Below are 25,898 nucleotides of genomic sequence, written 5' to 3' on the forward strand. Positions count from 1 at the left end.
CGAGCCTTTAGGATATCGTGCCGGACTTGACCACCAACTTCCCAGAGATTCCTCCACTGGGCTTTAGCGTTGGCATCTCTAACATCTGCCTTCCTTGAGTAGCGCCAGATCCACCTCCAGATGTTCCTGTCTAGATATAGAGATGTTGGATCCTGAGAAAAATGAACCTGACAGCTTCATGGAGCCTCCTGACTGTCCGCAAATCCGGCCACCAGCTGTGAGATCTTAAAATGTCCCCTAAACTTGAAGCAAAAGCATCAGCTGCAAGAATAAAGCATCATCTCCGTATTATACGTTCCCAACGTGTGCCTTCGTCTGTCAGATGAGCTACTGGTCATCTCATGCATCAGAGGAAATTCCAGTAGGGCACATGGAAAGAACAAAGCGCATACAAACCTAAGGCGATTGTTCCTATCTGCAAGTATCTCTCGCTGCCTATTGTCATATAACACAATTTCCCCTCCTCTTTACTGCTGATTAAATGGATTTTTATAGTCCTTGGATTTTTTCTTTAAGCTACATACTGCTCCAAAAGACAGTTTGATTTTCGTAAGACTTTTAAGAAAATTAAAAGCTTTTTTATCCAATTGCAAAGTGCTTGAAAAACCAAGAAACTTTGCAATCTTTTTTAATAATTCTCTCCTTTCTTGAGAATAGAGGGATTTTTTTGTCATTTTTTATTGCACTGCTCGTTGACTCGGTTACCAGACGCTTCTGCAATTTATCAAAGGTGGACATTTTCCTCGGTCTCGGTACTGACCAATTTGGTAACCTGCTGTGAAATTGGCGAGATCGCTGGATCTCCCCAATTTCAGATCCTCAGTGCTCTGCCGAAGCTGCAGAAGCAAAGTTGCTCCAATCCTGCTCCTAGTAAGGCAGGGCGCACTTTTCATGCAAGTGGCTCAGTCATCCCACCAGCCCGAAATGCCAACATTCAGGAGCGCACCACCCACCGGCAAGCAGGAATTTGGGAACGTTGTGCTCTTTAAGGTGAGAATTGCCCTTTAATTACCTACACTTTGCTTTACGGAATAACATATGAACGCCCCAAGTATCTAAGCTGCGATTAAACAAGTTGCCTTAGCCTTCAAAAGTTCTGTCTGAAAATGAAGACCAAGAGAGACCCCTGGCTCCTGCACCCTAGGACAATGCCCACTGACCATGACTGATTCTACTAAATCTAAACTTTTGACACTCGTTACAAAGTATACACATTGCTTCCTAAAATTGGTTGCGTACCCTTGGCAAAGGTTGATTGACGTAGAGCCATCCGGTTGTGCCATTGATCTGAAACACAGGCGACTCGTCACCCGCCACAGAGTAATAAAGTGCTGCGTTCACGCCATAGTCTTCATCATGAGCTGCAATGCGAAGAAAGCTGGTGCCCACGGCTGTGTCCTCCTTCAGGAAATCTGGGAGGAAATGACACCATGCCGGTAATCTTTACTATAACTTGATGGTTACAAGCAACAACGTAAACACATGAGGTCACGGGTTGTGTCATTGGCTCTGAGCTCTGGCTGTCTATAGCGGTGACCCACTTGGATGCATTGGGGACATGCAACGTACATGACCGTGGGAGTACGAGTTAGTTGTAATCTTAAGAGCAGATATGAGGCTTACTCACATTCATAGCGGTTGTTTTCAAAGCTCGGGTCATTGTCGTTCTGATCCAGGATGGCAATGTTAATCTGACAAAGCCCGATGAGCGGATCGGTGGCCTGGTCAGTGGCTTTTATAGTCAGGGGATATTCCTTCTCTCTCTCACGATCGAAACTTTGCAAAGTGGTTACGACACCTGCAGGGAAAAGAGACAAATACGCCAAATTCATCCCTGCACGGTCTATGGTGCCCATCGATAGCCGCCAGCACCCAGTGTGGGTTCCAGCACCACGGACAGCTCCACATCTCAGACCTACAACTACACGGTCGGTAGAACTTTCTGCCGGAACCGATCTTTACCCGTGGGGGTGGGGGGGAATAATAATATACTTGGACCTTAGAAAATGGATTTGTGAACGGTAGGATTTTATACTGTGGATTTCAGTTACTGGAGTCGCCGCCTGGACTATCTGCACCGGTGCAGTGTGTGAAATCTCCAATTGGCAACGCAATGTCCGATAAAGCATTTTAATGGGCATGGTGAGATTTGTGCGTGTGCATGCCAACGAGGAGGAAGGAGAGGAGACTTACCTTGCAGCTTTGAAGAAATTTTGATATTTAACTTTTTTTTTTGTAGCATTTATTGCTTTCTTTTTCCCTAAATATACGTACAATACTTCAACAAGCAGTACTGGGAAACAATGGCACAAATCTGACTTGAACAACTGCACTCAACGAGGGATTTTTTTTAGAGACCTATCATGGCCATACTTGGTCCCTTGTCCATGGGGCCATATTGTGCTTCCCCATGGATCCGATTTCACCTACAAGCACACGGGTAACCTACCGATGGACGTAACTAGACTGTTTTCTTCCTTCTTGGGGAGAGCTTTTTTGCATACTTTCCCCCAGGTAAGAATAAGCTGGATCCGCATGATAAAAACCATGTGGCGGCACCTTTAGCACTGGTCACATAAGGTAAACAAGTGACTCAGTGTGCTACCATGCACATCCAATGCGCATGGATCCGCCGAGTGCATGAACCCCCGGGGCTTATCGGTAAGTCAGGTCACAGGGTCAGACAGGGCCATCTCTGTATTGATCACATACTTTATGACGGTTTTGGGAATATGCCAGAACCATATGAATAATTGGAAATGGTGATACATTATTCATGCTGCACCAAATTACAATGATAAATATATATACTTTTTACATGAGTGATAATGATTTTGCCATTACCGGTGTCTGGATGGATGGTGAATGCCGGCAGCGAGCCTTCTCTGTGCACAATCCCATATTTCACCTGTCCGTTGACCCCGGAGTCGGCATCTTTAGCTTCTACTTGGAGTATATACGTTCCCGGGGGCTGGTTTTCCAGGACAGAGGCGTTCTTGCTATAATCTGCACACTGGTTGAGTAAAGGTGGGCGCAACGTTAACTTTTAAATGAGCAAAAATCCCATCAGACATCCAGACCTTAGATATTGTTCTTCTCTCCTTAGAATGGGTTTTCGACATCACAGTAGTGTGGTCTGATCAGCTTTTTGCAGTCGTGTAAGGAGCCGGAACAGCACAGCTTGGTTCGCACTGTGTTGGCCGATCTCAGTACTGCAGATCCACTTCCATTCACTTCCATAGGAGCCGAGCTGAAGTACCAGAGAAAAGCCCCTATGTGGTGTGCAGAGCCTTTTACATGGTGTGCAGAGCCTTTTACCATCCAGACCTGCAAATAGCTGGAGGAGCAGGATGTCGGACCCCAAGTAATATGATACTGATGACTTATCAATATTTAAGTCCTGGATGAACCCTTTAACACAGACTACAAAATGTCAGACTGTTATTATGCATAGCATGACTCGCCTGGTAAAAAATGGGCTTATTATTATTAATATCATCCACTCGGACCATGACTGTGGTGGTGCTGGTGAGGCTGCGAGGACCCCCCGAAGCATTATCATCCGTAGCTGTCACATATAGGACGTACTCTGTCCCATGAAGCCGTGGCAGGGGAATGGAGCCGAGACGGATAAGACCTGATGAGATAATTATGACTTTATCATTAATCTGTATTATAATGAGTACTTAAAGATTTTACCGTGGTCCTGAAACCGATCTCAGATAATGAGGACCATGGTCTTCCTATAATCCCGCAAACCCACTGTCCTTGACAGCTGCCACCGAGCTCGCTATGACACAGATTGATTTTAGGCAGATGACGGTGGGCTCAATCAATAAGTATGTTCAGAAGCTCGGCTCACACAATCTCAGGCTGTAAACACCATAGTGTCTGAGTCCGGAAGCCATGATTACCTTTCTGAGGATCAATAAGAAAGTTTCCCTCTCCGTTGCCTCCTGATATTTCATATGTGACTTGATCTCCATCGGGATCGAACGCTTGCACTGTGGCAACCAGGGTATTGGGGGTGGCATCCTCAGATACAAATGTTCGATATCTGGAAGATAGACCGTAGATAAAGAAGCATGTTACATAGTTAGCCCAGTTAAGGATACAATTATATTATGGAAAATTGGTCAAATAAGCCATTTTTCCCCTATGGCACGTCCCGTTGGCCAGGTTTGGCTTCTTGGGCTAATGAATGCAGTAGATTTGGCAATTGGGAGTATGAAGAACAATAAAAACAGGTATCAAACCCATAAGGCATCGCAATATCCAAATTTCCGGTTGGCGATGCGGAAGTGAAGGGGAATAAGTGCGGGACTATTTAAATGGAGGTGATTTAACTATCAGTAAGCGTCATATCCAGATCGGAACACATTCTGTATATCGGGCATCCTGATGAGCCAGAGGGGCGAAACGCATTGCATGGATGAGTACCATCATTTTTATGCCATGTTTGAATCTTTGTTTATGTCCATAGTGGGCAGTTAGGGCCTTGTTGGACTGCAGCAACTAATGTGACTAACGGTTATGGCTTGTGGGTACTGTTGTGATTTGGTAATTCAGTACCACAATGGACATAGAAGTCAGAGCACATACAGTGACCTGACAATAACCCAAAAACATAGAACGAGCTCTGAGACGTGGGAACTCTGCTGAACGCAATCCCTAATCCTCTCCAACCACACTAGAGGCAGCCGTGGATTGCGCCTAACGCTCCCTATGCAACTCGGCACAGCCTGAGAAACTAGCTAGCCTGAAGAAAGAAAATAAGCCTACCTTGCCTCAGAGAAATACCCCAAAGGAAAAGGCAGCTCCCCACATATAATGACTGTGAGTAAGATGAAAAGACAAACGTAGAGATGAAATAGATTTAGCAAAGTGAGGCCCGACTTTCTGAACAGAGCGAGGATAGGAAAGGTAACTTTGCAGTCAACACAAAACCCTACAAACAACCACGCAAAGGGGCAAAAAGACCCTCCGTACCGACTAACGGCACGGAGGTACACCCTCTGCGTCCCAGAGCTTCCAGCAAGCAAGAAAAACCAAATAAACAAGCTGGACAGAAAAAACAACAAACAAAAATAACACAAGAGCAACTTAGCTATGCAGAGCAGCAGGCCACAGGAACGATCCAGGAGGAAGCTAGTCCAATACTAGAACATTGACTGGAGGCCAGGATCAAAGCACTAGGTGGAGTTAAATAGAGCAGCACATAACAACTTCACCACATCACCTGAGGAAGGAAACTCAGAAGCCGCAGTACCACTTTCCTCCACCAATGGAAGCTCATAGAGAGAATCAGCCGAAGTACCACTTGTGACCACAGGAGGGAGCTCTGCCACAGAATTCACAACAGTACCCCCCCTTGAGGAGGGGTCACCGAACCCTCACCAGAGCCCCCAGGACGACCAGGATGAGCCATATGAAAGGCACGAACAAGATCGGGAGCATGGACATCAGAGGCAAAGACCCAGGAATTATCTTCCTGAGCACAACCCTTCCACTTAACCAGATACTGGAGTTTCCGTCTTGAAACACGAGAATCCAAAATCTTCTCCACAATATACTCCAACTCCCCCTCCACCAAAACCGGGGCAGGAGGATCAACAGATGGAACCATAGGTGCCACGTATCTCCGCAACAACGACCTATGGAATACGTTATGGATGGAAAAAGAATCTGGAAGGGTCAAACGAAAAGACACAGGATTAAGAACCTCAGAAATCCTATACGGACCAATGAAACGAGGTTTAAACTTAGGAGAGGAAACCTTCATAGGAATATGACGAGAAGACAACCAAACCAAATCCCCAACACGAAGTCAGGGACCCACACAGCGTCTGCGATTAGCAAAACGTTGAGCCTTCTCCTGGGACAAGGTCAAATTGTCCACTACATGAGTCCAAATCTGCTGCAACCTGTCCACCACAGTATCCACACCAGGACAGTCCGAAGACTCAACCTGCCCTGAAGAGAAACGAGGATGGAACCCAGAGTTGCAGAAAAACGGCGAAACCAAGGTAGCCGAGCTGGCCCGATTATTAAGGGCGAACTCAGCCAAAGGCAAAAAGGACACCCAGTCATCCTGATCAGCAGAAACAAAGCATCTCAGATATGTTTCCAAGGTCTGATTGGTTCGTTCAGTCTGGCCATTAGCCTGAGGATGGAAAGCCGAGGAAAAAGACAAATCAATGCCCATCCTAGCACAAAAGGCTCGCCAAAACCTCGAAACAAACTGGGAACCTCTGTCAGAAATGATATTCTCTGGAATGCCATGTAAACGAACCACATGCTGGAAGAACAATGGCACCAAATCAGAGGAGGAAGGTAATTTAGACAAGGGTACCAAATGGACCATCTTAGAGAAGCGATCACAAACTACCCAAATGACTGACATTTTTTGAGAGACGGGAAGATCTGAAATAAAATCCATAGAGATATGTGTCCAAGGCCTCTTCGGGACCGGCAAGGGCAAAAGCAACCCACTGGCACGAGAACAGCAGGGCTTAGCCCGAGCACAAATCCCACAGGGCTGCACAAAAGAACGCACATCCCGCGACAGAGATGGCCACCAAAAGGATCTAGCCACTAACTCTCTGGTACCAAAGATTCCAGGATGACCAGCCAACACCGAACAATGAACCTCAGAGATAACTTTATTCGTCCACCTATCAGGGACAAACAGTTTCTCCGCTGGGCAACGATCAGGTTTATTAGCCTGAAATTTTTGCAGCACCCGCCGCAAATCAGGGGAGATGGCAGACACAATTACTCCCTCTTTGAGAATACCCGCCGGCTCAGACAAACCCGGAGAGTCGGGCACAAAACTCCTAGACAGGGCATCCGCCTTCACATTTTTAGAGCCCGGAAGGTACGAAATCACAAAGTCAAAACGGCCGAAAAACAGCGACCAACGAGCCTGTCTAGGATTCAACCGCTTGGCAGACTCGAGATAAGTCAAGTTCTTATGATCAGTCAAGACCACCACGCGATGCTTAGCTCCCTCAAGCCAATGACGCCACTCCTCGAATGCCCACTTCATGGCCAGCAACTCTCGATTGCCAACATCATAATTTCGCTCAGCAGGCGAAAACTTCCTGGAAAAGAAGGCGCATGGTTTCATCACCGAGCAATCAGAACTTCTCTGCGACAAAACAGCCCCCGCTCCAATCTCAGAAGCATCAACCTCGACCTGGAACGGAAGCAAAACATCTGGCTGACACAACACAGGGGCAGAAGAAAAACGACGCTCCAACTCTTGAAAAGCTTCCACAGCAGCAGAAGACCAATTGACCACATCAGCACCCTTCTTGGTCAAATCGGTCAATGGTTTAGCAATACTAGAAAAATTGCAGATGAAGCGACGATAAAAATTAGCAAAGCCCAGGAACTTTTGCAGACTTTTCAGAGATGTCGGCTGAGTCCAATCATGGATGGCCTGGACCTTAACAGGGTCCATCTCGATAGTAGAAGGGGAAAAAATGAACCCCAAAAATGAAACCTTCTGAACACCAAAGAGACACTTTGATCCCTTCACAAACAAAGAATTAGCACGCAGGACCTGAAACACCGTTCTGACCTGCTTCACATGAGACTCCCAATCATCCGAGACGACCAAAATATCATCCAGGTATACAATCAGGAATTTATCCAGGTACTCTCGGAAGATGTCATGCATAAAGGACTGAAACACTGATGGAGCATTGGCAAGTCCGAATGGCATTACTAGGTACTCAAAATGGCCCTCAGGCGTATTAAATGCAGTTTTCCATTCATCGCCTCGCTTAATACGCACAAGATTATATGCACCACGAAGATCTATCTTGGTGAACCAACTAGCCCCCTTAATCCGAGCAAACAAATCAGATAACAGCGGCAAGGGGTACTGAAATTTAACCGTGATCTTATTTAGAAGGCGGTAATCTATACAAGGTCTCAGCAAACCATCCTTCTTGGCCACAAAAAAGAACCCCGCTCCCAATGGCGACGATGACGGGCGAATATGCCCCTTCTCCAAGGACTCCTTCACATAACTCCGCATAGCGGCGTGCTCAGGCACAGATGAATTAAACAGTCGACCTTTTGGGAATTTACTACCAGGAATCAAATCGATAGCACAATCACAATCCCTATGCGGAGGTAGGGTATCGGACTTGGGCTCATCAAATACATCCCGGTAATCAGACAAGAATTCTGGGACCTCAGAAAGGGTGGATGACGAAATAGACAGAAATGGGACATCACCATGTACCCCCTGACAACCCCAGCTGGACACAGACATGGATTTCCAATCTAATACTGGATTATGGACTTGCAGCCACGGCAACCCCAACACGACCACATCATGCAGATTATGCAACACCAGAAAGCGAATAACCTCCTGATGTGCAGGAGCCATGCACATGGTCAGCTGGGTCCAATACTGAGGCTTATTCTTGGCCAAAGGCGTAGCATCAAATCCTCTCAATGGAATAGGACACTGCAAGGGCTCCAAGAAAAACCCACAACGCCTAGCATACTCCAAGTCCATCAAATTCAGGGCAGTGCCTGAATCCACAAGTGCCATGACAGAATAAGATGACAAAGAGCAGATCAAGGTAACGGACAAAAGAAATTTTGACTGTACCGTACCAATGGTGGCAGACCTAGCGAACCACTTAGTGCGCTTAGGACAATCAGAGATAGCATGAGTGGAATCACCACAGTAGAAACACAGCCCATTCTGACGTCTGTGTTCTTGCCGTTCAAATCTGGTCAAAGTTCTATCACACTGCATAGGCTCAGGTTTATGCTCAGATAATACCGCCAAATGGTGCACAGATTTACGCTCACGCAAGCGTCGGCCGATCTGAATGGCCAAAGACATATACTCATTCAGACCAGCAGGCATAGGAAATCCCACCATGACATCCTTAAGGGCTTCAGAGAGACCCTTTCTGAAAATAGCTGCGAGCGCACCTTCATTCCATTGAGTGAGCACGGACCACTTTCTAAATTTCTGACAATATACCTCTATCTCATCCTGACCCTGACACAGAGTCAGTAAATTTTTCTCTGCCTGATCCACAGAATTAGGTTCATCGTACAGCAATCCGAGCGCCAGGAAAAACGCATCAATATTACATAATGCAGGATCTCCTGGCGCAAGAGAAAATGCCCAGTCCTGAGGGTCGCCACGTAAAAAAGAAATAATGATCCTGACTTGTTGAACTGGGTCACCAGAGGAGCGAGGTTTCAAAGCCAGAAATAGTTTACAATTATTTTTGAAACTCAGAAATTTAGTTCTATCTCCAAAAAACAAATCAGGGATAGGAATTCTTGGTTCTAACATAGAATTCTGAACCACAAAGTCTTGAATATTTTGTACTCTTGCCGTGAGCTGATCCACACATGAAGACAGACCTTTAATGTCCATCGCTACACCTGTGTCCTGAACCACCCAAATGTCTAGGGGAAAAAAAGGCAAAACACAGTGCAGAGAAAAAAAAATGGTCTCAGAACTTCTTTTTTCCCTCTAGTGAGAATCATTAGTACTTTCGGCCTCCAGTACTGTTGTGATTTGGTAATTTAGTACCACAATGGACATAGAAGTCAGAGCACATACAGTGACCTGACAATAACCCAAAAACATAGAACGAGCTCTGAGACGTGGGAACTCTGCTGACCGCAATCCCTAATCCTCTCCAACCACACTAGAGGCAGCCGTGGATTGCGCCTAACGCTCCCTATGCAACTCGGCACAGCCTGAGAAACTAGCTAGCCTGAAGAAAGAAAATAAGCCTACCTTGCCTCAGAGAAATACCCCAAAGGAAAAGGCAGCCCCCCACATATAATGACTGTGAGTAAGATGAAAAGACAAAAGTAGAGATGAAATAGATTTAGCAAAGTGAGGCCCACTTTCTGAACAGAGCGAGGATAGGAAAGGTAACTTTGCGGTCAACACAAAACCCTACAAACAACCACGCAAAGGGGCAAAAAGACCCTCCGTACCGACTAACGGCACGGAGGTACACCCTCTGCGTCCCAGAGCTTCCAGCAAGCAAGAAAAACCAAATAAACAAGCTGGACAGAAAAAACAACAAACAGAAATAACACAAGAGCAACTTAGCTATGCAGAGCAGCAGGCCACAGGAACGATCCAGGAGGAAGCTAGTCCAATACTAGAACATTGACTGGAGGCCAGGATCAAAGCACTAGGTGGAGTTAAATAGAGCAGCACCTAACGACTTCACCACATCACCTGAGGAAGGAAACTCAGAAGCCGCAGTACCACTTTCCTCCACCAACGGAAGCTCATAGAGAGAATCAGCCAAAGTACCACTTGTGACCACAGGAGGGAGCTCTGCCACAAAATTCACAACAGGGTACCTCATCATATAAAGGGATCTAAAGATGTTGATCTTCCCGGATGGTTATCCTGCCAGCATTGAAAATTAGAATCCAAATGCTAATTGTTACCACCGATCGCCGATTGTGTTCATCATTGTTTTTATTTGCACTTGTGTTGGGGACTAGGGTATCCCTAGAATATTAGGAGTGATTATTGTTTAGATACAGAGGTGCCCTTTATTCCCTATCCAACCTCTGCTGCCAACCTCCGCTGATAGGAAGGTGCAAGTACAGGTACCATACTAGGGACCCCAAAAAATCCACAAAGGGTCGTTTTTTATTTCACGGTGATTTTGATGTTCACCACGTTTTGGTTTTTAATAGGAATAATAAAATCTGATTTTATAGGGTAGGTTTATGATTTATATACTTTCTTAATTCTTAACAACCTTTAAAGGAGCTAAATAGAAGAACATTATTGTTTTTGCCTGAGAACATTTCTTAAACACTTTTCTGTCCATAGACCTTTTTTTTTTTCTTTTCAACAAGCTTCTTTTCTTTTCTGGTTTTCTTAACACTTTACTATTAACAAGTGACTGGGGGGGTGGGAATAATTACTGATAAATGTAAAAAAAAAATCTAATTAACAGGGTATCTTACTTTAAAAGATCATTAGAAGGATCTTGCATTGCGGAAGCTTTACTTGTTACTACCTTCTTATGATAAGTTGATCGTGGCGATCACATGCAAATTAAGATTCTGCTCACTTTCTCTGCAGTGCCACCGCAGGTGAGATAAAGTATTACACAAGTTTGCACCTTGGAGATCCTCCAGACAGTTGACGTTTCTCGTTTTTTTCCAGCTCCAGCTAAAGAGTCAAGGACCCTAAAATATGGGACTCTCCCCCCCCCCCCTTTAATAATTGAGAACAGGATATTTGAAAAGAAATAATTAAAAAAAATTTCAATAATATAGTGGATGAATATAAAAGGATGTTTCAAAAATAAATAAAAAAAGGAATTAAACAGCAAATGACATGAAAGCCTGTAGGAATGAAGAGCTTTACCAACGGTCACGGCAAGTGGACGTCCGCTCTGTCTACGCCGCACCGCTGCAAATCGAAAGAGACTGGGAGATATATATATATATTTATTTGTGAGAGTCTAATTTAATGCCCTAGATTAGGGGATGGGAACACTGTGATTTTGTTCAGCCACTCAACAATAAATTACAGCCCTGAGGCCACTGTCTTAGCCTAGAGTCTAACGAGCAAATCGATTCCAGCTCTGACAGTTTTAAAGCCGTAAAAACGAAGAAGAACAGAGAGATGGGAGGTTTGAACATTACGCGGAAAGGTCTCTGAAGAGGCAGAAGGATTTTAAGAAAAAAAAAAATAGGCCACCATCGTATCTATAGCAAACAGCGTGCAGAAAAGCTGCAGGGGCGATGGGAAGGAGGCGGAAAAAAGGGGGACGAGGGATGGAGAATACAGAAATCTGTGCGCTAATCGAGGGGAAAAATAAGAACTTAAAGGCATAAAACTAAAGAGCTGCCCAGAGCCAAGGAAGACGGGAGAGGAGCCGACAGTCATAAATCTAAACTTCTCATCATCTGACAAGTCCGGGACAGGGGTGAAGGTGCAGCCCCAAAACTAAGGGGATTTAAGGTCCAATTAAAATATAGAATGTAGAAAGTTTGGAGCCTAAGCCCAGGTTTCCCATTGGAACACTTCATAAGGCGTTCTTCAGACTGTTCGCCATGATTTTCGACAATTTGTGAGGACTCCATGTTAGAGATCTTCCTCTTTAAATTAAAACTCCAAATTAAAATAATGTTTCAAAATGAAAAGGTGTGTACAGTTCTGACGCCACACAGCCTGGATACAAAGAAACCGGGCAAATACATGCGATTAAAGGTCTGCAATCGCTTTGCACCTACAGAAACTTTAAATCAGCAGAATAGTGAGTGCAGCTCTGGAGTATAATACAGGATGTAACTCAGGATCAGTAATGTAATGTATGTACACAGTGACTGCACCAGCAGAATAGTGAGTGCAGCTCTGGGGTATAATACAGGAGGTAACTCAGGATCAGTAATGTATGTACACAGTGACTGCACCAGCAGAATAGTGAGTGCAGCTCTGGAGTATAATACTGGATGTAACTCAGGATCAGTAATGTATGTACACAGTGACTGCACCAGCAGAATAGTGAGTGCAGCTCTGGAGTATAATACAGGATGTAACTCAGGATCAGTAATGTATGTACACAGTGACTGCACCAGCAGAATAGTGAGTGCAGCTCTGGAGTATAATACAGGAGGTAACTCAGGATCAGTAATGTAACGTATGTACACAGTGACTGCACCAGCAGAATAGTGAGTGCAGCTCTGGAGTATAATACAGGATGTAACTCAGGATCAGTAATGTATGTACATAGTGACTGCACCAGCAGAATAGTGAGTGCAGCTCTGGAGTATAATACAGGATGTAACTCAGGATCAGTAATGTATGTACATAGTGACTGCACCAGCAGAATAGTGAGTGCAGCTCTGGAGTATAATACTGGATGTAACTCAGGATCAGTAATGTATGTACACAGTGACTGCACCAGCAGAATAGTGAGTGCAGCTCTGGAGTATAATACAGGAGGTAACTCAGGATCAGTAATGTAACGTATGTACACAGTGACTGAACCAGCAGAATAGTGAGTGCAGCTCTGGAGTATAATACAGGATGTAAATCAGGATCAGTAATGTATGTACATAGTGACTGCACCAGCAGAATAGTGAGTGCAGCTCTGGAGTATAATACAGGATGTAACTCAGGATCAGTAATGTAATGTATGTACACAGTGACTGCACCAGCAGAATAGTGAGTGCAGCTCTGGAGTATAATACAGGATGTAACTCAGGATCAGTAATGTAATGTATGTACACAGTGATTGCACCAGCAGAATAGTGAGTGCAGCTCTGGAGTATAATACAGGATGTAACTCAGGATCAGTAATGTAATGTATGTACACAGTGACTGAACCAGCAGAATAGTGAGTGCAGCTCTGGGGTATAATACAGGAGGTAACTCAGGATCAGTAATGTAACGTATGCACACAGTGACTGCACCAGCAGAATAGTGAGTGCAGCTCTGGGGTATAATACAGGATGTAACTCAGGGTCAGTAATGTAATGTATGTACACAGTGACTGCACCAGCAGAATAGTGAGTGCAGCTCTGGAGTATAATACAGGAGGTAACTCAGGATCAGTAATGTAATGTATGTACACAGTGACTGCACCAGCAGAATAGAGAGTGCAGCTCTGGGGTATAATACAGGAGGTAACTCAGGATCAGTAATATAATGTATGTACACAGTGACTGCACCAGCAGAATAGTGAGTGCTGCTCTGGAGTATAATACAGGATGTAACTCAGGATCAGTAATGTAATGTATGTACACAGTGACTGCACCAGCAGAATAGTGAGTGCAGCTCTGGGGTATAATACAGGATGTAACTCAGGATCGGTAATGTAATGTATGTACACAGTGACTGCACCAGCAGAATAGTGAGTGCAGCTCTGGAGAATAATACAGGATGTAGCTCAGGATTAGTAATGTAATGTATGTACACAGTGACTGCACCAGCAGAATAGTGAGTGCAGCTCTGGGGTATAATACAGGATGTAACTCAGGATCAGTAATGTAATGTATGTACACAGTGACTGCACCAGCAGAATAGTGAGTGCAGCTCTGGAGAATAATACAGGATGTATCTCAGGATTAGTAATGTAATGTATGTACACAGTGACTGCACCAGCAGAATAGTGAGTGCAGCTCTGGGGTATAATACAGGATGTAACTCAGGATCAGTAATGTAATGTATGTACACAGTGACTGCACCAGCAGAATAGTGAGTGCAGCTCTGGAGTATAATACAGGATGTAACTCAGGATCAGTAATGTAATGTATGTACACAGTGACTGCACCAGCAGAATAGTGAGTGCAGCTCTGGATGTAAATCAGGATCAGTACAGGATAAATAATGCACAGTATGAATACAGTTAGTTAACCCTTTATGAAAAAAAATTGTTTTTACATTTGTGATGATGCGATTGAACACTCAGTTCTTGGACCAAGCGTTACATTATCCCTTGTCATCCTTTACTATGGTGGAAATAACAAGGTTTATAAAATTAAGTCCGTTTTTTATTGAAAAGTTTTAGGCCAATTTATATACTTTACCCTGGATGCTATAGATCCATGTCTACATTGTTCCGGGTTAGAGTTTGTATTGAGATTCTTTCTTAGTTTTCGGTATTTTTAGATTTTTGCCTCCATCCATTCTCTATTTTCAGGGCGAGTGTTTAGTGAGGCAGTGGCTCGGATCAATACTGTGCAGCAGAAGTGAAGAATGAAAATACCATAATCGATATCTGAACAGGCCAATTATTCCCCCACTTATATGGAGCCATTGTAATTTACAGAGCATTTCCAGGTAAGACACATTTGTACAGGGTAAGTAATCAGCGTCCATGTAGGACCAAGCGCTGGGGGCAATCCTATGGAAAACCGATGCGGGGCCTGAGCTGTGGGGAGATCGCAGTACTGAAATTACCAGCAATCACAATCTGGTTTATCATATTTCACTTTGGTCCGTGGTACACCCACATCACCATTATCTCAGTAGGTGGTGTGCTGTCACATTGTTCGACGATAGAAAAGAATAGCTGCTGTATTCCAGCAACAGCGCCTCCCATGTCTATAGGTTGTGTCTCGTTTCGAAGCTCAGCTCCTTTAAAATAAATGTGGCTGACTGTAGTACCGCTTACAACCTGAGGACAGTGGTGGCACTATTTCTTTGGGAAAAAAGCAGCTTTTTTTATTATCCTGTACTACTAGAAAGCTTTATTGGTCTTGTGGCCAAGAAAATTTGGGATTGGCCAATCAGACTGCAGGATTTTATGGCCACTGGGACATGGGGGCAGGTGTTATGATCTGGTGGCCTTGGAGCAGCATGAGACATACTCTGGAGAAGGTGGTACCTGTACTGACCGCAAACCCTGAACTTAGCAGCGCAACTAGAAGTAGCCATGGTGGGTACCTAACACTCCCTAGACCCTTTATTCACAGCCTAAGAAATAACTACCCCTAAAGACAGAAACAGGAAACCTATCTTGCATCAGAGAAAATCCCCAAAGGATAGATAGCCCCCCACAAATATTGACGGTGAGAGGAGAGGGAAATAACATACGCAGAAATGAAATCAGGATTTAGCATAGGAGGCCATACTAGCTAAAAAGAAAGAATAGAACAGAGAACTATGCGGTCAGTATTAAAACACTAGAAAATATCCACCACAGAAAAATACAAAACACCACATCTGACTAAAGACATGGGGGGTATATCTGCATCTCCAGAGAAATAGCTAGGCTGCAAAAAATCCTTCACAGACTAAGCTGGACAAGACAAAAACATGAAAATTCACAGAACTATACGGTCCACAGCAGGTGGACAGCAAAACAAAGCCAGGACTTATCTTTGAAGAAAAGCACAGCAAACAGAAGAGAGCAGAAGGGATGTGAATCCTCCAAAAACAATGGACAACTGGCACTGACTAAAGGATCAAGCAAGGCTATATAGCCCAGCCCAAATTGCAAAAAATAGATACACCTGATAAATGCTGCGATCCAACTACCGCAGCACTACCACTCATAACCACCGGAGGGAGCCCAAGAGCAGAATTCACAACAGGCAGGCCACTGGTACCTTTTAGGATCTTTAAAATAATTTTAAAATGACTTCCAACTTTTTAAAATGACTATTCTCATTGCTACTGCAGCCGATGTAAGGGATTTTGATCATTTGGTGAATTGCTACTTGAGGCATTACCCACAAATTGAAGGTGGAGTTTTCCCTTAAGGTCATGTCTGGGACCCTCATGTATTTACAGAAATGGGGTCCCGAATGCTTGGTCTACTGTTGTAAAGAAGTGAATGGACAGAGACACACCCATGGGACCACCTCTCCATGTGGATGGAGCAACCGGAGACCCCCATCGGCAAGTGGGAGAAAGATTAGGAAGAACCAAGTGATATTCATAGCATATCCTGTGGATATACCATCAATGTAAACTGTGGTAAACTCATTAGGAAGCTCAGCAGCATGTCATCACTTTCCCTACACTGCCCCCGCAGGTGACATGAGGAATTACACTTTCGGAGTTTAATTTTTTTTTTTTAAGAATCCAAGTTCCAAGTTAATGGACATTATTTAACTGTCAGAAATTGGGTAAATAAAGGGTTAATGTGCTGGGTTGGTGAATAAATTGATAAATAATGTGCGACACAGACTTCATTTTTTATGGCAGATGGCTATTATAGATAATGATGACCCCTACCGGGTTAATTAGCAAGAAAACAAAAAAAAACCGTACAAGACGAAAAACAAAAGACTCTACTGACATGGTTTGGGAAAATTCTGGGGCTTCGTCATTCAGATTGGTAACCCGGATTCTGACGGTGGTCGTCCCGGTGTTTGGCGGTTCCCCGTGGTCTATCGCCAAGATGACAAACTCGTACAGATGACTGGGCCTCTCGTAATCCAAGCGCCGTGCTGGGCTAATGGTGCCCTGTGCGGATATGCTGAATTCAGGGCTCAGAGTGAAGTATGAAAACTCCCCGTTCACGCCGGAGTCACAGTCAGTGGCTGTCACTGATGAGAAAGAGAGGGGAAAAAAAAAGAAAAATAATTGCTTATACAGGAGGACAATTAGCACAAGTGATACATCAATACACCGTGTTATTAAAGGGAGAAAGGGACCGCTAGTTTAAAGCCAGGATAATTATGCCGTTGTTATTGAGAACATACGCGCTGCCTGTAGTCACATCATTTCACGCCTTTGTTCTGGGCTCTCGCTAGTCGACATTTCAGAACTTCAAAAGACACAAAAGACGGAATCTTCTTTTTTATGTTTTTTTTTTTTTTGTTGAGAAAAATTGTTTCACAGCATCCCTGTTTTGCCACATTCAATGCATTTAACGAGCAACCCAAGCAAGGGATGGCAGCAGGTCCCGATCCTCAGGAGATTACAATCCAATTTCCCCATTTTTTTGCACATACTGGGTCTAATTATACAGCAAGCCGACTCAGGATCTGTTATATTTAAAGGGCTATTCCAGGCTTGAAAAATTCTCACGTAAATGGGTAATGTTTCTCCTTGTGGGGAATGTCAGAATGAGGAGACTTATAAGCCATGCATGCTCCTCTGGGATATTAAATATGCAAATTGTCTCTTCAGAGAGAAAGAAGACTAAGAACTCTAGCGCCATCTTTTGGAAGGAGCAATTCTAAACGTCAATATCGACTCTTTAACGAGCCTTGCAATATGACTTAGGGTAAAAGTCAAATCAGAATCTCTAATTGCAGGCATAATGTTTCAGGGTGTTGCCCCTCATCAGTATAAAGTATGGGACCTGACTTGGCTAGGTGAGAGGCTGTAGACTGGTGTCTAAGGCTATGTGCACACTTTGCAGATTCCACTGCGGATTTTTCCGCAGCGGAATTGCAAAATCCGCAGTGAAAACCCATCACGGTTTTTACTGCGGATTTATCGCGGTTTTTACTGCGTTTTCTTCTGCGGATTTTCAACTGCAGTTTTCTATTGGAGCAGCTGAAAATCCGCAGAAAAGAAGTGACATGCTGCGGAATGTAATCCGCAGCGTTTCCGCGCGGATTTTTCTGCAGCATGTGCACAGCGTTTTTTGTTTCCCATAGGTTTACATTGAAATGTAAACTCATGGGAAACTGCTGCGGATCCGCAGCGGTCAAATCCGCTGCGGATCCGCAGCAAAATCCGCAAAGTGTGAATATAGCCTAAGGGGTAAGGTTTCTACTTGTAGAGAGTGACAAGCCAAGCCTTAGACAACAGATATCTCTGTTCTCAAAAAAGTACAGCATCGTGATCATGACAAATTTTAACTATCCACATTGTTGTTGGGAATCTTTCTCAGGCAAAAGTACTGGGTCCAGAAAATTCTTATCTTCTCAGAAAATTCTTCTCTTGCCGACAACTTTATCTTTCGAAAGGTAGAAGAGAGAGCAAGAAGATCTGCAATTTTGGACCTAATTCTTACCAACATGGAGGAAATGATTGAGGAAGTAAAAGGTGGCTGGAAATTTAGGAGGCAACGATCATGCTATCCTTGAATTTTGGATTACAAGAGGAGGAAGAGCAGCGAGGACTTAAGGTTGGACTTCAGAAAGGCAGATTTTAATAGACTCAGAAAGAGGGTAGGAAAGGTCCAATGGTTGGATGTTCAAAAGAACAGAAATGTCCAAGAAGGACGGGAGATTTGGCTAAATGAAATTCTCACTGCGCAATCGGTAACAATCCCTAAAAGAAGGAAGAATTTATAAGCATTTAAAGAGACCAGGATGGATGAACACATAACTCAATCACTTGTTATAAAGGAAAAAAGAAATGTATATCAAATGGAAAGAGGGGTCATATCTAAAGAAGAATATAAAGCTGTCTGCATGGAATGCAGGGATAGAGTTAGAGGAGCTAAAGCCAGTAATGAAGTGAGGCTTGCAAGGGAGACCACAAGCAATAAAAAAATTTTTGGGGGGTATGTCAAAAATTAAAGTAGAGTCAAAGATGCTATTATATTTTTACAGGATGAAAATAAAAAGGGTGAAGTAGAGAAAAATGATGTTGAGAAGGCCGAACATTTAAATTCCTATTTTGCATCTGTGTTCTCTAAGAAAGCAAATGCAACATCAACTGATCTTCACAGTGCCATCAAAGGAATGAAATAATCCACTCTATCCAAAAACAGAGAGATGGTAAGGGAACATGTAGCTAATTTACATGAATTTATATCTCTTGGTACAGATGAATTACATCCTAGGGTACTGAAAGAGTTAGCAGAGAAAATTGCAGAACCACTAGCCAGAATTTTTGAAAAATCCAGGAAAACAGGAGAAGTCCCAGGAGATTGGAAAAGGGAAAATGTTGCCCCTATCTTCAAAAAAGGAAAGAAGATGGAGCCAGGAAATTACAGGCCAGTGAGCCTTACTTCTATACCAAGAAAGATATGTGAACAAATTATTAAACAGCATGTAAGTAAAATACAGTAATTAACCAGAGCCAGCATGGGTTTGTAGTAAACAAATCATGCCAGAATAATCTAATGTCCTTCTATAATAGAATCACTGACTGGCTAGATCAGGGAAATGTGGTAGATATAGTATATCTTGACTTCAGCAAAGCATGTGATAAAGTATCACATACTATCCTTATTGAAGAAATGACCAAGTAGGGGATTCATAAGGTTACAGTTAGGTGAATTCATAACTGACTCAGTGATCGTAATCAAAAAGGGATTATAAATGGTTGCACATCCAATTGGAAAAGTGTTTCAGGTGGGGTACCACTAGGCTCTGTCCTGGCCACAGTGTTGTTTAACATTTTTAGAAATTATGTAGATAAGGGAACTGAAGGTAAACTAATCAAATTTGCAGATTATGCAAATTTAGGAGGGATAGCCAACACTAGAAAAGACAGAAAAAGGATTCAGAAGGATCTAGATAAGCTTGAACAATGGGCAGCGAATAACAGAATGGTATTTAATAGAAATGCAAGACTCTTCATCTGAGAAAGAAATACAAATATTACATCTACAGAATGGGAAGAATAGAACTAAGCAACAGCAAGTGTGAAAAAGACTTGTTTATACTAATAGATCACAGACTGAACATGAGTCAACAGTGTGATGCAGCAGCAAAAAAGGCAAATACAGTTCTGGGATGTATTAAGGGAAACATAGACTCTAGATCTCATGAAGTAAATTAAATCAGATATAGACAACAATGCACAGTGTTTGGTAAACTAAAAACACCTGTGCCCACATAGGGGGATTGAATAGAACAGGATTCAATGCATAGGAATGTATAGAACATATAGAGAAACACTGCACATGAATGAATCAAACAACCATTAAAACGCGATATTTTTATTTAAAAAAATTGTATTAGTAAGAGTATATAACAAAAAATTAAACGAGGTGATCAGAAAATGACTGCTACCAAGCAGGTGGAACCGCAGGTCCGAGTAACTTAAGTAAGTTCAAGATGTCTACTTTTAATAACGTGGTCATATAAATAACAGGTGAGTACCAGATCGATACAAAATAGTAAAATTACCAGTGTGAATCACCAAAAGGTAGTGAAGAGATCTATTGGCAAAAGAAACATAATAATGGAAGGTAATTACCTCAGACCTGCGGTGCCATGGCCCCAACGCGCGTTTCAGATTGTGTGCCCTTTTTCGGTGGACCAACCTCTAAATTGACAAACTGATGCCTTCATTAGTCTTATAGTCATCAGACCGCAGACAGAAGAGATTGAATGGAGCAACAGGTCACCTTGGCTATCCTTCTCGGCATCATAGACATTGAATGGAGCGTCGAGGCTCATGCGCGACCAGCTGCTCCAATCTACTCCTCCATGGTAATAAAAGAAGCAAAAAAAGGAGTCATAAGTCCTCCCTACTGGCAACTGCCGAGGTTACCAGTGATGGGACCCAGACACATCGAACAGTTCTATCCAGTGGATGGATGATATTTTTGATAGACTGGAGTATCCCTTTAGTGCATGGTTTTCACAAAGTGTCCTTTCACTGCAACAAATGAATCCATCCATAGGAGTATCGGAGAAAACCCAAGAGAACATGCAAACCTTGAGTCTAGCTAAGGCTAACCCCTCATTGACTGTGTTGATGTAGCAATTGGCCATTTTAGATAATAATTAACTAATTGTTGGGCAGAGAAAAAGGGAAAAAGCATAAGTTGCTTTTGAATCCCCGTGGTGTATTTGTAACTGGGACCCTGCCCAAAAAATTATGTATTATTTAGGCTTTTTGTGTTTTCCCATTGTCTGAAAAAATGTACAAATAACAGCAGGGTCAACTCCTATTTTTTGGAACGTAGTAAAAATAACCTAATAAATCTTTTTGCTCAAGTATCGTCAAAAGTCATCATGTCCTGGTTCTATCAAGTTGGACCCCAGGTTCTTCAGCCCTTTTTTGACTGCACCTAGAACTTCCCCAGCGATGCTTAAACTTGGTTTTTTGCAAATCCTTTATTCGTCATTGGTCAATGCAAGAGCCATCATGGCCCCGAAATCCAGACTCCGACATTTTGCCATCCGGCCTGGCTCGAGTGCCCTGAATAAACAGCAGTAGTTACACTTCCTCTGATGAGTTTCCAGCAGAATTTATGAGACTTCAGCCATATAACGAGGATATACTAACCTTGCAGGAGAGAGGTTGCCACCGGCACAGTCTCAGGGACGCCGTCTCTGCTGTAGATTGTCTGCTGAAATTCCGGGGTGCAATCATTTATGTCTATAATCACCACCACAACCTGCAAGACATTTCCATTAACCAAGTTAGAGTTTCAGCAGAGCGCAGTAAAACGGACACTAATATCTTGATATAAAAATGATTCAGAGTGCACCCGCCTCCTGCTCGGAGCCATAAAATCCCCTTCCACATATCAGCATTGTGCTTGGGTCATAAACTTGCCCTTTAATACATGTATAGTATATGCCAGTGTCTGTATCCAGGGGCAGTGCCAACGGTGTACCCAAAAGCTGCAGTGTAGGAGAGTGACCCTTATGAAACACGTCTCTAGCATACTTTATAACCAGCGGGGTCCAACCGGTCGCACTTCTAAAGGAATCAGGACATTGGACCATTACTGCTCATTGCCAGGGTCCGGCACCCCGAGAGATCAGGGGAAAATAAGTATCACACAGCATCCATTATCTATGTAACGCAGAACCGGACTGCAGAGAGAGAGGCGACTGTGCAACAGCTCTGACCACAGGACGGCCCTCTACTAAACTAGGAATTCACTAACAGGGATCAATCCAGAATAGTGAGTGCAGCTCTGGAGTATAATACAGGATGTAACTCAGGATCAGTAATGTAATGTATGTACACAGTGACTGCACCAGCAGAATAGTGAGTGCAGCTCTGGAGTATAATACAGGATGTAACTCAGGATCAGTAATGTAATGTATGTACACAGTGACTGCACCAGCAGAATAGTGAGTGCAGCTCTGGAGTATAATAAAGGATGTAACTCAGGATCAGTAATGTAATGTATGTACACAGTGACTGCACCAGCAGAATAGTGAGTGCAGCTCTGGGGTATAATACAGGATGTAACTCAGGATCAGTAATGTAATGTATGTACACAGTGACTGCACCAGCAGAATAGTGAGTGCAGCTCTGGAGTATAATAAAGGATGTAACTCAGGATCAGTAATGTAATGTATGTACACAGTGACTGCACCAGCAGAATAGTGAGTGCAGCTCTGGGGTATAATACAGGATGTAACTCAGGATCAGTAATGTAATGTATGTACACAGTGACTGCACCAGCAGAATAGTGAGTGCAGCTCTGGAGTATAATACAGGATGTAATTCAGGATCAGTAATGTAATGTATGTACACAGTGTCTGCACCAGCAGAATAGTGAGTGCAGCTCTGGAGTATAATACAGGATGTAATTCAGGATCAGTAATGTGATGTATGTACACAGTGACTGCACCAGCAGAATAGTGAGTGCAGCTCTGGGGTATAATACAGGATGTAACTCAGGATCAGTAATGTAATGTATGTACACAGTGACTTCACCAGCAGAATAGTGAGTGCAGCTCTGGAGTATAATACAGGATGTAATTCAGGATCAGTAATGTAATGTATGTACACAGTGTCTGCACCAGCAGAATAGTGAGTGCAGCTCTGGAGTATAATACAGGATGTAATTCAGGATCAGTAATGTAATGTATGTACACAGTGTCTGCACCAGCAGAATAGTGAGTGCAGCTCTGGAGTATAATACAGGATGTAATTCAGGATCAGTAATGTGATGTATGTACACAGTGATTGCACCAGCAGGTTATTTTGAAGAAACAAACTGTGCTATACTCACACTCCCTGGGTCCACTGGTAAGATTCCAGCCAATCCGTGAGCTCCGTGGCTCTGTGTGGAGCATTCTCGTGTATATAGAAAGCTCCACCAAGAGCTGCAGAGCTCACCGATTGGTTGCTGTGCTGTCAATGTAATGTCAGTGCCACAGCCAAAGCCAGACATTGGGAACTGTCATGAAATTCGATGGCGGACCAGGAGAAGGCGAGAATAGTCGGTTTGTTTATTAAAATTAACCTGCAGCAAGGGATTTACATTTCCTAACACGGAATAATCTGTGTTAGCTGTTCGACTATAGAGTGGATGAAGAGTTCAGGACATCAGCGTGGAGAAAAGTGGCTCATAAGTGGAAAAAAAGCCGATCTATCTGATAGGATGTATTAGAAAGTTTCTTACATTCACCTGTACTATTGATTTATGCAAAGTTTGCTGAAACAACAATGACCATTTAAAAATTATATACACCTTTGGGGGCAATATTCTTACTCCTTAAGGAGGACCTGTCACTTGCTACAAATGTAATTTTGGGAAAACACCTTTAAAGTAATCACAGAGTATGTATAATATATATCATGGGATGAGACGTCAGCAAAGTTATTCACCTCCGCAGAGCTGCTGAGCGGGCGCCCGGCTTCACTTGCTCTCACCAGTAGCAAATACTGATTGGGTTCGGTCTCAAAGTCCAGAGTCCGGGATAACGTGACGTCCCCACTGAGCGGCCGAATGTCAAATACATGGTTGGGGTTGCTGACCAGACTGTAGCTTAATGGGCGATTCTGGAGAGAAATTGCCGACACCGAGAGCAGCCTGAAACATTCAGAAAGTGCCCCCCCAAAAAAAAGATTACTAAAAATATAAACAATATAAAAAATTACATTTACAACATATTTGCCAAGAATAAACAGTTGATAGGCAAGTCATTAACGGGCTGTGCTCAAGGAGAATCTTCAGGAGTACATCGCTCACATGCCTCCTGGCATCATGCTTGTTGGCTCCGTGTGTATAGTATATATAGTACCAGGAAAATTTATCTTCCCACTCATATGTATTATAGTAGTTATATTCTTCTACATAGAGGCAGTATTATAGTAGTTATATTCTTGTACATAGGGGGCAGTATTATAGTAGTTATATTCTTCTAAATAGAAGCAGTATTATAGTAGTTATATTCTTGTACATAGGGGCAGTATTATAGTAGTTATATTCTTGTACATAGGGGCAGTATTATAGTAGTTATATTCTTCTAAATAGAGGCAGTATTATAGTAGTTATATTCTTGTACATAGGGGCAGTATTATAGTAGTTATATTCTTGTACATAGGGGCAGTATTATAGTAGTTATATTCTTCTGAATAGAGGCAGTATTATAGTAGTTATATTCTTGTACATAGGGGCAGTATTATAGTAGTTATATTCTTGTACATAGGGGCAGTATTATAGTAGTTATATTCTTGTACATAGGGGCAGTATTATAGTAGTTATATTCTTCTAAATAGAGGCAGTATTATAGTAGTTATATTCTTCTAAATAGAGGCAGTATTATAGTAGTTATATTCTTGTACATAGGGGCAGTATTATAGTAGTTATATTCTTGTACATAGGGGCAGTATTATAGTAGTTATATTCTTGTACATAGGGGCAGTATTATAGTAGTTATATTCTTGTACATAGGGGCAGTATTATAGTAGTTATAGTCTTGCACATAGGGGCAGTATTATAGTAGTTATAGTCTTGTACATAGGACCAGTATTATAGTAGTTATATTCTTGTATATAGGGAGCAGTATAATAGTAGTTATATTCTTGTACATAGGGGCAGTATTATAGTAGTTATATTCTTGTACATAGGGTGCAGTATTATAGTAGTTATATTCTTGTATATAGGGAGCAGTATTATAGTAGTTATATCCTTGTACATAGGGAGCAGTATTATAGTAGTTATATTCTTGTACATAGGGGCAGTATTATAGTAGTTATATTTTTGTATATAGGGAGCAGTATAATAGTAGTTATATTCTTGTACATAGGGGCAGTATTATAGTAGTTATATTCTTGTGCATAGAAGCAGTATTATAGTAGTTATATTCTTGTACATAGGTGCAGTATTATAGTAGTTATATTCTTGTACATAGGGAGCAGTATTGTAGTAGTTATATTCTTGTACATAGGAGCAGTATTATAGTAGTTATATTCTTGTACATAGGTGCAGTATTATAGTAGTTATATTCTTGTACATAGGTGCAGTATTATAGTAGTTATATCCTTGTACATAGGGAGCAGTATTATAGTAGTTATATTCTTGTACATAGGGGTAGTATTATAGTAGTTATATTCTTGTATATAGGGAGCAGTATAATAGTAGTTATATTCTTGTACATAGGGGCAGTATTATAGTAGTTATAGTCTTGTACATAGGAGTAGTATTATAGTAGTTATATTCTTGTACATAGGTGCAGTATTATAGTAGTTATATTCTTGTACATAGGGAGCAGTATTATAATAGTTATATTCTTGTACATAGGGGCAGTATTATAGTAGTTATATTCTTGTACATAGGGGCAGTATTATAGTA

The 25,898-nt window shown here is 42.6% G+C and overlaps 2 protein-coding genes across 2 annotated transcripts in view; both read right to left on the bottom strand.

Moving 5' to 3' along the window:
- LOC138649159 (neural-cadherin-like) overlaps positions 1–1,305 on the bottom strand; it is a 37,567-nt gene extending 36,262 nt beyond the window's left edge. Inside the window, exon 1 of the mRNA XM_069739325.1 lies at positions 1,240–1,305. The gene's annotated coding sequence lies outside the window, so the exon portion shown is untranslated. The remainder of the gene's footprint in view (positions 1–1,239) is intronic.
- LOC138648646 (neural-cadherin-like) lies at positions 8–24,310 on the bottom strand. Its single transcript, XM_069738433.1, has 10 exons — positions 24,294–24,310; positions 23,930–24,173; positions 21,641–21,752; positions 16,791–17,040; positions 3,915–4,057; positions 3,465–3,637; positions 2,845–3,043; positions 1,628–1,798; positions 1,240–1,412; positions 8–130 (listed from the first exon to the last, which is right to left on the bottom strand). Exons 1-10 carry the CDS (start codon positions 24,308–24,310, stop codon positions 8–10), a joined length of 1,605 nt encoding a protein of 534 aa, XP_069594534.1.
- Positions 24,311–25,898: the final 1,588 nt, after the last annotated feature.

The sequence above is a fragment of the Ranitomeya imitator genome, chromosome 9 (assembly GCF_032444005.1).
Source record: "Ranitomeya imitator isolate aRanImi1 chromosome 9, aRanImi1.pri, whole genome shotgun sequence".
Lineage (NCBI taxonomy): Eukaryota > Metazoa > Chordata > Amphibia > Anura > Dendrobatidae > Ranitomeya > Ranitomeya imitator.